Source organism: Geotrypetes seraphini, chromosome 1 (assembly GCF_902459505.1).
Source record: "Geotrypetes seraphini chromosome 1, aGeoSer1.1, whole genome shotgun sequence".
Taxonomy (NCBI): domain Eukaryota; kingdom Metazoa; phylum Chordata; class Amphibia; order Gymnophiona; family Dermophiidae; genus Geotrypetes; species Geotrypetes seraphini.
Window position 1 is genome coordinate 208,924,000 of NC_047084.1, and position 12,783 is coordinate 208,936,782.

Genomic DNA, 12,783 nt, shown 5'->3' on the forward strand with positions numbered 1-12,783 from the left:
GCTGCATTTGATACCTTGGATCATGAGATTTTATTATCTAGATTAGGTGAGTTGTGTGGCAGTGGTTTAAATCATTTTTGCAAGATCGGATGCAAGAAGTTGTTGTACGTGGGATGCGACCATTGCCACATAAGGTAACCACAAGGGTCCCTCAGGGGTCGGCATTTTTGGCCATATTGTTTAACCTGTACCTCGTTCCGCTTTGTATGTTACTAAGTATGTTGAATTTGTTGTACCGAGTTTATGCAGACAATATAGAATTTTTTTTTTCCAGTGGCTGAGTCATTGGATTGGTCAATTGGGTTTCTGAATGAAACCATGGTTAAGATAAAGGGATGGCTGGATATGAATAGACTCCGGCTAAATGTTGAAAAGACTACTATGATGTTTTTATCAAAGGACATCAGACAAGATCCAGTATCATCGGTTCGATTATTAGATATGGATGTAGAGGTTACTTTGGAGATACGATATTTGGAAGTTTTTATAGACTCACAGCTCTCATGTAGACAGCATGTATCTACAGTCATGAAGAGGATATATTTAAAATTAAGGGTGCTGCATAATTTGTACTCCTATCTTTCTTGGACTGATTATAAGATGATTCTCCAGATGGTTGTGCTGTCTAGCCTTGATTAATGTAACATCATTTAGTTTGGTGTGCCCGCTACTGTATTGCATGTTCTACAGGTAGTGCAAAATTCTGTTATCAGGCTACTGTTCAGATTAACAAGAGGCAAACATGTATCTGGCTATATTAGATTGTATTGTTTTAAGATGGAGTTTAGGATCTGATACAAGCTATTATTGTTGGTCTATCTGAGTCTGCATGGGTTGGCTCCCAAATACCTGATTGAGTGTATTTCACATTATATTGCACTTCCTCAGTTGCGTTCCTCAGGACATAAGGACTTATCTGTTCCACCTAGGAAGGAGATTGATTGCAGATAATGAGGGCAAGAGTATTCTCCTGTGCTGGTCCAGAGGCGTGGAACAAGCTCCCACAGTATATATGCCAACAAGGGGATTTGACATATTTTAAAAACCTGTTAAAATACCATCTCTTTTGTGAAATGAAGTATGGCTGACGGGGAGAGTGAAGGAGTGGTGAGTAGAGAGATCATTTGCAATCAGTACTGTTTATGGCCCTATTTATATGCTTTGCGTCTGATTGTCCTGCTTTAGAATGTTTTATGTATAACTTTATGTTTGGAATATTTATTATGTATGTTCATTCTGTGCTTTGCTTTGTATAAGACAAATAATAAATAAAGACAATACAAATACTTGGGAACTTTGCTTTTAGGTCTGGCTAGAACCAGACCTTGTTACCTGGCTGAAAGAAGTTTGGGGTGTGGCTGTTACAAACCATGGTCCATCTCAGGACATTTGAACCAAAAGATGGTTCCTTGTATGCCTGGCCATGTGAAGTAAAAAGGTGAAGTTAATAAAGTTAATAAAGAATTGTAATTTACCTTCTGTGCTTGTGTCTGGCTGTTTGTGTACTTTAGTGTAATTTAGTGTTTGTGTACTAGCCCAGACCCCAGCCTGCTTGCACTGTTACATGTGGTGTCAGAATTGTGATCTTGCTCAACCCACCAGAAGAAGCAGACCTCATGAACTTCAGGATCTGGGCTGCAGTTTAACATCTCGCCATGCTTTAAGGCTAAGGGGATTAGCTCTACTTCGAGAGACCTGAAGCAGTACAATTAGTGTTGGACAGGCAGGATTTTTTTTTTCTTATACTCAATGTGCCCTAGTGCTATCAGTAAAACATGGAGAAACTAATGCAGATCATGATGGAGGAACAGCAATTTATGCAGACCCAGCAGTAGCAACAGCAGCAATTTATGCACACTTGGAGCAGCAGTGGCAGGTTCTAGAAACTGGTGGAACTGCAACAGGGTTTTCGGGCCCAGTTTTCTCCAAGATAACAGGGACTAGGGACCCTCACAATTATGCCTGTGGCCATATTACCTAAAATGTCACTGGAGGATGATCCAGACCATTTCTTGTGAACTTTGAGAGGACAGCCTGCTTAGCTGGTTGGCCAGAGGGAATGTAGACTACTGTAACTATCAAGTTTCAATTTTATTAGGTTTTTATATACCACCTATCAAGGTTATCTAAGTGGTTTTAACTATCTGGGAAACCTGTTAACTGCTGGCAGTCAAATTGCCTTCCAAAGTGCTAACTCCAACGGCAGAGCTACCTATAAAAATGTTAAGGCAGCTATCTTGGAATGGGTTTGGCATACACCAGAATATTATAGGCAAAGTTTTCAGAAAAGTACCCTCCAGATGAGAGAATTTTTTTCTGAAAACTGAAAGAAATTATATAAAGGTGGTTGCAACCAGAGAAGAGGTCTCAGGTGGAGGTAGCAAATATGATTCTACTGGAGCAGTTCCTGGATGGATTATTCCAGTCTATGAAACAGTGGGTGAGAGAACACCCCAAGCTAATGCTAGAGACTACCTTAGAAGTAGAAGAAGTGTTCCACCAAGCTCAACGAGCCTCTGAACCCGGGAAGGCGTCCAGGGAGAAAGGATGAACCAATCAGGATTGAGCACCTCAAGAAAAGGAGACAGCCCAGGGGCCTCGAAGGGGAAGCCTGAGCAATGGACTTCTGCTTCACCCAGAACCTATCAGCACAGGTGGGGCTAAGGACAAGGTTTGAACACACTCATTTGCTTAAGTGTGGAGCCAAGGGGCATTGGGCAAGAGACTTCCTCGGGATAAGCAAAGACGCTATGGATGTGAACATGGTGGAATCACATGACTGCAACATTGTAGAGGCCTCTCAACCTGGAGGCAGGAACTGCCTGATGGAAGTAGAAATGAATAGGAACCCTTACCAGATGTTTATAGATTACGGCAGTGTCAAGACACTTGTACAAAGAAAAACTGTTACCCGACTGCAAGTAAATTATGAGGGGACTGTGGTGTTATATGTGCACAGGGCAGGATTAACCAATAGGCCAAGTAGGCACATGCCTAGGGCCCGAAATGGTCAGGGGGGCCCAATGAAGGAGGGCATCAACATTGTTTTTTCCAAACGGCGATGGACCCCTCCAGCATTGATCGGCAACGCGGGCCCCCCCCAATCGGCAACGTGGGCCCCACCCCGATCGGCAATGCATCCCCCCATCGACGGAAAGTAAGATAAGCAAGCAATGTGGGTAAGAAAGGCAACGGGAACTGTAATTGTGCAAGTGGTGCTGCTTGCCCAAAGCTTCCCTCTGACGCAGTTTCCTGTTTCTGCCTGGGCGCATGGTGAGGTGGGGCGGGGCAGGGGACCCAGTGTACTTGTGTGCCTAAGGGCCCTCGATGAACTAATCCTGCCCTGTGTATGCATGGAGATCACTGACTGTATCCTACAGCCCAAGTATTATTATTATTATAAGTGTTCCTCATAAATCCATTGGGGCATACCCAGGTGAAAGCAGCGGTCCTGCCATGGCTTCCCTACCCAGCCCGACTCGGAGGGCTTATCATTAAGTAGATTTTGCTTACCAAAGCACAGGGTCCCAGCACCAAGACCTTCATCTAACAGCATTAATTGTATTTCTATACTATTGCCTCCTGAGGTCTCTGATCTCTGTATTTCCTCTGAATATCTACTTATTGTATTTCGCTGAATGTCCAGCACTCTTGATTGTAAACCACCTAAAAGTCGCAAGATTGTGGCGGTATAGAAGAATAAAGTTATTATTATTATTAGTAGTAGTAGTACTAATTTTAAATGAGACCTATGCACTTGTAGTAGTAAACAAGACAAGGCGGTGGGACTTGATACAGCAGTGATGGCCCCGTGACAACCCGTGCTGGTGAATTGTATGTTTCACATATTTCACGAGGTTGTGGGTCTGAGCACATCAAATTCACACAACAAATGGTATATAATATAAAATAAGCAGAGATTTGATTATAATTTGAAGGTCTGTGATATGAATTGAAGCATTAAATTTTAACTGCCAGACTTTAAACCATTTTTGAAATTTAAAGCAATTTTTGGAAATGTAGCTAATTTGGGTTTCCTGTGACAAAGCATGTGAAGACTTATAGTAACCAAGATTTTTTATTTTTTGTATTGTTAATTACCTTTTGAATAGTTCTGTAATTCCTATATGCTTTAATATAGAGTTTGCTTTGTAGATCAAAGCAATACTCCTTTAATACATTTTGGATTGTATTTTTTAGACAGGGGAAAGTGAAAAATGTACAAGGGTATGAAAACTTTTACAAGGTACTGTATATATGTGAATACATGAATAAATAATGAACCGTTACATCAAAATTTTACAGACTCAAATCATTGCCTGTATTTACAATAGACGTTGCACACGATAATGCCTTGTTATACCGGTTTATTTTAGCTAAGGTACACCATAAAACACTTGTAGCACTAAAGGTTCTGTTTCAAGTAAACCTTTAGCACACAGTTAACAAACAAATGAAACATTGAATACAAACATCTGCTAATTGTGACATGATAATAGTTTTGTAAGAATCAAAAACAGTATAAGAAACAATTGCACTTTAAACATTTGAAAAATTTTAAAAAAAAGTACACTAAAAAAAAAAAAAAAATCCCACAGTTTTTTTATACCGGTTTATAGTTTTGTTTTTTTTACATAATTATATAAGCATAGAGGTTGATCACACACAGTCTTTACTGCAAAAAAGTAGATTTTTATGTTAATTACAGGAAAAAGGTGTATTTCTACACAGTGTTTCATTCAGTTTCCAAAACAATTTTATTGACCCAATAAATGCATAAGCTACTCATATGTTCTTTTTACAGAATTCTAATGATTTGTTGATCCAAAATTTATGTCATAGAACAAGAGCAAAGAAACACTTTATTGGTACTTAGTGCAAATATCATATTTTGGAGGACTTATTTTACAAGAAATGGTAAACAGTGGAACTTGAATACTTGTTACAGATTAATCCAAATAGATACTCTCCTCAGGATACTCGCAACAGATTCCTTAGCCTCGTGGTAGGTGTATTTTTTAGTTGAATCAATAGTAATGGGACGGTACTGAGTTACAACTGTGCTGTGTGCAACTTACCCACTGACATTCACTACCATACCCATCCACCTACTTCAAAACCACCAGTGCCTAACCAGGGTAACGTTTTATAGAATTTGGCCCTTTGTTGGTAAGTTTAAAGTAGTTAAACCCCACTTTTACAAATCCATAGCATGTTTTTTTAGTGCCGGCAGTAGTGGTAACAGGTCTGATGGTCATAGTGAGCGTCAGAGCTGTTACCGCCACGGCTGGCGCTACAAAACGTACTACGGTTTTATAAAAGGGGGGTTTAACTACTTCAAACTTACCAACAAAGGGCCAAATTCTATAAAACGTCATCCTGGTTAGGCGCTGCTAGGCATCCTATTTGAGGCTGCCTAGCGACACCTAACTAAAATCCACGCCTAACCTAAATTACTTCAATTTGTTTAAATGGCATGGTAATTGACTGCCCCATTGAAGTTAATTGAATAATTTAAAGAAATTGAATTAAAAGTTAGACACAGAATTCAGTGCAGCGTCTTCCAACACTTAACACCAACCTGAACAGTAAGCGTGGTTGACTTACAAGTAGGCATTGCTAGGCATCTGAGTTAGGTACCAGTAAACTATTCCCAGTAAAACCTGGCCTAATATACTGGCACCTACCTCCAGGACACCTAGCAATGCCTACGCGCCATTAGGCTGAATTCTATAAATGGCGCCTAGTGGTTGATTGATAACCACATTGAATGGTGACGTTTATAGAATCTGGGCTAAAATGACTACTTAGACAATATGACAGCTCCCTTTTTTAGAAGCATAAAATTTACATGTGTAGATTGGCATACAAGTATAAATGCCATTTTAGAAAGGGGGTTATTTTAATGTGCTGATGCTTACCATGTTTACTTTTTTAGGAAGTATGGCAGGGATGCGAGGAGAGAATGGTTGGGCAGATCTAACATACTTATCAACATTGATACCACAACTTACAAGGGGAACTCACGTTGATATGTTAGGCTCAATCAAATAACTCCACATTAACTCCAATCCTGCATCACCATTTACCTCCCCCCCCCACTCCGTCATCCTGCCAGCCTTCTGATACCCCCATCCCATTAAGGAAGTTGATTTCTTCCCCTATCTGCACATTAGAGAGTTAACACAACTTCCCCCCATCAACTCATCTGATCCTCTCCCAAGCATCTAATCCCCTTCAGGTGCATGCCCTATATAGATGATTCCCCATCTGACTCCCTAGGCTCCCAGCAGACCCCTTACCTATTGATCCCTATACCCAGCTTTATCAGAGTCTCTGATGTTAAGCAGTAGCAATTCCCATTCACTTCTACTCTTAGATGGCCCTAGGTTGCAAAATGGCTTTGGTGAATCCTAGAAATAAATCTTACTGGATAACCATTAGGAGTCAGATTGCCAAATAAGGATAGGGAGGTCTGCTGAGGGGTCTTTGGGAGGGGTGGTTCTCAAGGTAGGGTAATTCAGATGGCAGATTGTCTATCTAGGGAATGGGTTTGCACCTGAAGGGGATTGGAGGAATTGGATGTATTGGAGTAGGCTTGGTTGTTAAGGCCTTGGGGAAGGGAATCAGATGCCTTTGGGGATTGGGGGGGGAAGGGGACAACTGTTGCTGCAGGATTAGAGTTAATGTGGTGATCTGAGAATTTAGCTTTACTGAGGATGTCTGTGAATCTAAGACTTGTTGAGACTGGTAAAATGACTTTCTGTTCTGCAAGAGTTAAGCTATGGAACTCCTTGGTGGGTCAGATATGAAATTACTGTGAAAAAGGTGGGTTTAGAAAACTTCTTAAGACGCAGTTATTTGTAGATGCTTTTTTCTAGCTATCTCTAGTAAAACTGATGAATTATCCATGATCTTTAGTATCCAAATTATGATATCTTTCTGAGGATTGTTTGCATGTTTATTTTATCACGTCTGTTTTAATATGTATTTGTTTTATCATGTGTTTATTTTTATATTATGTATGTAAATTATGTAAACCGTTTAGTTTTAAACAGTATATAAATTTTTAAAATAAATAAATTTTTAAAAACTGTTCCCATCCACATCTTGGGAGGCATGTTACATGTTTATTTTTCATTACAGGCAGCTTTTTAAAATCACTGTTCCAACCAGATGTGAGAAGCTGTCAACATACATTCCTGCCCCTATTTTCAACAGCTTCTCTTGTAAAAATACAATGGGAATTCTTCATGTCTCTCGACCTGGATGTGTGAATTCCCCTCTCCATGTCCTATGTAAAATCTGCCTTTACATGTTTTGTTATAAACCACAATTTTTTTAGACTCAACAAGTCTTGTATCATGGCTTTCTTTTAGTTCCTCAAGTATTGTGGATTATAGTGTGATAGGAAGTCAGTAATAATAGGTACATGTTACATGTAATATGTACAAGTTGATTTATCTATATCTTTATCCGTGAGGTTTTTTTTGTCCCCTCCCACCCCTTCTATTTCTACCCTCTGATTTTACTACTGTTGTGAACTGCATAGTTACCTTGCTTTCGGATCACTTGCATATATCAAGTGCCTGGAAATAAATAAAATCTTGTAATTTCAGTTTGCTCAATCCAATGTTAATGTATAAATAAATAAATAAATAAAAAGTTTCAGAATGCAGGGCATTTGGGATTTCTCAGGCTCTTTTCCTTAAGCAATCTAAATGACTTATTCTTCTGGTGTATGGGAGGGGATGGAGGGTGATGGTGGCACCATAATTTGCAGATACAGTTCAGCTGGCTCAAAATGATAAAAGACCTCTGTTAACTCAGCTGTAGCTAGATGCGCCTCCTTGCAGAAGGTCCCATCTCAGAGGTCTGACAAATTAAAATATAGTCGGCAAAGTCACTCAAAGTGCATATTGACACTAGAAGCAAACATAATTTTTTATTTAGAAAAAAAAAAAAGAAAAGAAATTCATCATAAATGTTCACATGACACCCACCAAGTGCAAAACAAACTTACTTGAGAAAACACAATTGCTAAAATTACAACACTGTGAATACTGTGGCTAGATTTACTAATCTTGTTAATACATTAAGACATGTTGTTTTCATTTAAATGCCATTATTGTCATTTAATGCATGTTTTTAATAAATAAGCCCCATTGACAATAATGGGATCTGTGTCAAATAACGTGCATCAAAGTGCATTAATGCAGGTTAGGAAAACTAATCCTCTATGATGTTAGAAGTAGCAGAAGCAGCAGCAATGGTGAGTGATTGCTTGTAGGATTTTGTTTTATTCAAGGCTCAATCAATAATAATATTCCTAACATAACCTTCCATTTTGTAGACCAGGGATGCAGGAGTTTCGGCCTCAGGTGTCGCAAACATGAATATGCATGAAGAAGATTTGCATACAATGGAGGCAATAAGCATGCAAATCTCATTCATACCTTATCATTAGGGACATCTTGAAAATCTGACCTGTCTGCAGCAATTGAATCCTCAACTCCTGCATCCCTACTATTGACTGTTATAACAGAGGGCTACTAATGTTTTCTGCAGTTCATTTGCAAATGTTCACAACAAGGACATATTTTATCTACTGAGAGATGAGCGGCAGGGCTCTTTCTTTCAGCCAGCAGGGTGAGGTTTCTTTTGTGAGCTAAGAATTAATTTACCTTCAAATTCCAAAACACTACAGCAGTGTATCACAAACTGTGTGCTGCGGCAGATTCCAGATGTGCCATGATACGCTGGCAAGGAGGAGAGGTGCTTGTGCCGGCTACCTACTTACAGGATGTGCCTCACGCAGCAAGAGGCACATCCTGTAGGCAGTCAGCTGGCACTGATGACTCTTCTCACCAGCGTCTCTCCTCCTCTCCCTGCAGCTCCCCTCCTCGAGGATCCCCCACCACCAAAGTGACAAGTTTCAACGTCGTGGCCTGAGGGCCTCCGCACATGCTCAGATGTCGATGTGATGACGTCACATGTGCACGTGATGTCATTGCGTCAACATCTGCACACTTCCAGATGCCTTCCGGCCCCAGCACTGAAAAGTTTGCGGGACACTGCCAAGTTAAAAATGGCAGTGAAAGGCCATAAAAGTACAACAGAAGCCAGGATAAAAGAGTTTTACAGTAATTCATGTACTGTGCAAAAGAACTCAACTTTTTCTTTTTTTGCCCACATTTAAAAGACAAAAGCTAATATACAATTCTCAGCTTCACAAATGTGAAAGAGAATAAAATAGGGGAACACCCAAAGCAGGAACAATTTTTGTTAAAATAAGAGCATATTTTATCTTTAGCACACCTATGTTTCCTCTCCATGGTTTTTTTGTTAAGGATTTTTAGCTCATGCCTTTCATGAGTTATGTTCAAGAATACTAGGCCTTTTCCTTTCCTAAATGTTCTTACCATCTGTGTTTGTACAACATAAGGCAATGTCCAAGGTCACAACAAGAACAAGTGGAATTTGAACCAGGCTTCCCTGATTCTTGGCCTGCTGTAACATAAGCAACCAGGTCTGGAAGCAGCTTCAGGTTTCCAGAGTTAGAAGACAGGTTAACAGTACACATATACCAGTAGTCTCAAACATGCGGCCTGGGGGCCACATGCGGCCCACCAGGTACTATTTTGAGGCCCTCAGTATGTTTATCATAATCACAAAAGTAAAATAAAACAGTTTCTTGATCATATGTCTCTTTAGCTATAAATTACAATATTATTATTAAGACTTAGCTAAAAGGAAAGATTTATAAACTATAAAGAGTTTTATCTCATGCAAAATTGTCATTTCTTTAATAAGACATTACCTATTTTTTCTGAGGCCTTCCATTATCTCCAAATCCAAAATGTGGCCCTGCAAAGGGTTTGAGTTTGAGACCACTGACATATACCAATCTCTTACTGTGGAGCAAAGCTTACAATATTGTTTAAGGAAGAGTGAGGTATAGAGGCCTGACCCAGTAGCAGTGCTCTACACTACCAAATATAAGACCTCCAGTTCTTATCGTTGGGTGATCTGGAGATGCTGCAGAAGTGGCATTCAGAGCACCCTGGGGGGAGAGTAAGCTATGACTGTTGCTTAAGGTGACAATCGGGGAGCTAATTTTACGAAGGGTTTTTCTGCATATAAAGACTTTTTTAACACGCACAAAATGGCTTTTATAAAATTGTCTCGATATAGGTGCATATAAGTATGCACTCCAAGATGTCTTATACATATATGCACACCATTTGTAGGTGCTCTTGAGCTATAGTTTGGGCAGAGTTGTGATGTATAAAAATGTTTTATAAAATATGAATGCATACACACATTTACACCTCCGAAGCAGGCATAACCATGTGTGCTAGCATTTTTTGCGCTATTGGGGCTGGATCTAGATGCCTATTTTTCAAAGGCTCATAAGTACCTATGTTGCCTTTTTGGCTTCTTGCATAGCCATTCTGTTATAAAATCGGTTCAAAGACAAAATTGCGCGAGACAACGGTGCGCAGACAACTGAGCGCAAGGTTGATGGCGCGCCGAAGAAAAGCACTATTTTAAAGGGTTCCGATGGGGGGTGTTGGTGAGGAACCCCCCTACTTTATTTAACAGACATTGCGCTGGCGTTGTGGGGGTTTGGGGGGTTGTAACCCCCCTCATTATACTTGAAACCAAACTTTTTGCCTGTTTTTTAGGGAAAAAGTTCAGTTTTAAGTATAATGTGGGGGGTTACAACCCCCCAAATCCCCCACAACGGCAGCGCGATGTCTGTTAAGTAAAGTGGGGGGTCCCCCCCACACCCCCCGTCGGAGCCCTTTAAAATAGTGCTTTTCTTCGGCGCGCCGTCAACCTTGTGCTCAGTTGTCGGCGCGCCGTTGTCTCTCGCGATTTAGTCCCGTCACCATAAAATCAGGCCCACAGTGGCCAGACTCAGGCTCCACAATTACAGAGTTCCAGAAGGTCTATGTTCATGACCGTAGTGGCCAGATTAGAGATCTGACTTTAGGAAAATACCTGGGGAGCTGCAAATAACATCCCAGACCAGTTGTAATGCATTCACAAAGAAGCAAGAGCAAACTATCAGAACACGAGCAAAGGGGCAGGACGAGTGAGGCAAGTAAGTAATCCCAGTATAAGTTTGTATAAAATCGTTACGGTTCAGCCTGGAAGAGCTCTACTCTCATCGGGCATGTTCATCCTAGACTTTTCATATGGAGTAAGCTCTGAGCCAAACTTTTCTATCTCTTAAATTTGTTTTATTTTAAATTTTTTTATCTTCTTTCATTATTTCATTATTTCTGTTTTTTTGATTTTTGATCTTGGAAATGTATTATATGTTGTTATTATATATTTTTAGTTTATCAGGTACTTTAGCTAGATTGTGAGCCTTCGGGACAGATAGGATAGTTTTTCTTAAGTACCTAATTTCATTTTAGTTTGATACATTGTAAACCGCTTAGGTCAGTAAAATGCAGGAGCGGTATATCAAATCTTAAAAAACATAAACAAAACAGTTTGTATGGAAAGCAAAAAAGCAAAGGCTATGTTAGGGTTATCTTCCAGTGGTCAGGGACCCTCTACGAAAAAAGTAAAAGATTGTGGGCATGTCTCATACTATCACACTTCTTCAATATGCTACTATAAAAAAAATCTCTTCCATATGCTCTCAGCTATAGAGAGTAACCAACCTATTGCATGTTTCTTTCCTCTTTTTTTTTGCTAAAAACCAGAAACTTCTTGTGTGCTGGTATCATGACATGAGGTTTATAAAAGAGCATGTCATAATGTAACCCACATGTTCCTTTCAAGTGCTGCCTTGAGAAACTGGAACCTAGATCTTTAAACACCCAATACACACATGCAACTGCCGATTCTCATTCTTCCCAAAGGATTAATCCATGGGTGGAACCTTTACAGGCGCACGTGAACTGGGCCTATGCTGCTCTCTTACTTCGTCCAAAGAATCCAGCAGCAGACTCTAGACAGGCATTTTGTTTCAAGATGCTGAAAACAAGTTTGCTGCACATAAATAGCTTGAGATATTGAGAAGTCCAAAAGATTGTACCAGTGAAACATGAAAAGAACTCAGTGAAGGAAACTGAGCAGTTCAGCTAACACAAAGGTTTATCCTCTTGGTCCTGCTGGCCATGCAGCGATCATTTTGGTCAGTGTATCTGCCTAGAGTTAAGAAAAAAAAAGTGTAATGTAAAATATAAATACAAAATGGGCAGGGTGACAAAAGGCCATTTAGAATAATAATGTTTTTACTTAATAATTTGCGGGCAGTCACTCCAGGCTTTTGCTTTTCTTTTGGCCAAGGCCAGCCAGGCAGGCTCCGTTGACACAGGTGTAGCATCGGGAGTTGAGAATCGCTTGGTGATCTCTTTTGCCAGTGGAGCTGAAGAAATGGAGTCCGAAATTTCCACTGTTTTGTTTTATTTTCATAATAACAACAAAGCAAACAAAAAAAAAAAATTCCATTATTTTTCTAGTATATATATCAGTGTAAGCTGTAATACAGGAAATTTTTAATGTTTAGCTACATACAGGGTTAAATCATCTAATTATCCATGCAAACTCCATAGACTCCTTTTACTAAGGTGTGCTAGCGTTTTTAGCGCACGCACAAGATTAGCGCATGCTATAGCGTGCGCTAGCCGAAAAATCACCAGCTGCTTAAAAGGGGGCGGTAGCGGGTAGCGCACGTGGCATTTTAGCATGCACTAAAAAATGCCAGCGCGCCTTTGTAAAAGGAGCCCCATGTTTCAGCAACCCACCTCCAACAGAGGT

General features: G+C 40.0%; 1 protein-coding gene across 9 annotated transcripts in view; it reads right to left on the minus strand.

The window, feature by feature from the left end:
* CRACD (capping protein inhibiting regulator of actin dynamics) overlaps nt 1-12,783 on the minus strand; it is a 287,080-nt gene that overhangs the window by 8,328 nt on the left and 265,969 nt on the right. For 7 of the 9 annotated variants that reach the window (XM_033944683.1, XM_033944615.1, XM_033944672.1 and 4 more), the window contains 2 exons: nt 12,262-12,418; nt 11,703-12,171 (listed from right to left, as the gene is read on the minus strand). In XM_033944683.1, coding sequence (XP_033800574.1) covers nt 12,159-12,171; nt 12,262-12,418 — 170 coding nt within the window. In that variant the 3' untranslated portion in view covers nt 11,703-12,158. Of the gene's footprint in view, nt 1-11,702; nt 12,172-12,257; nt 12,419-12,783 lie in introns of those variants that run through there. The other 2 variants (XR_004539459.1, XM_033944638.1) reach the window with 2 other exon arrangements.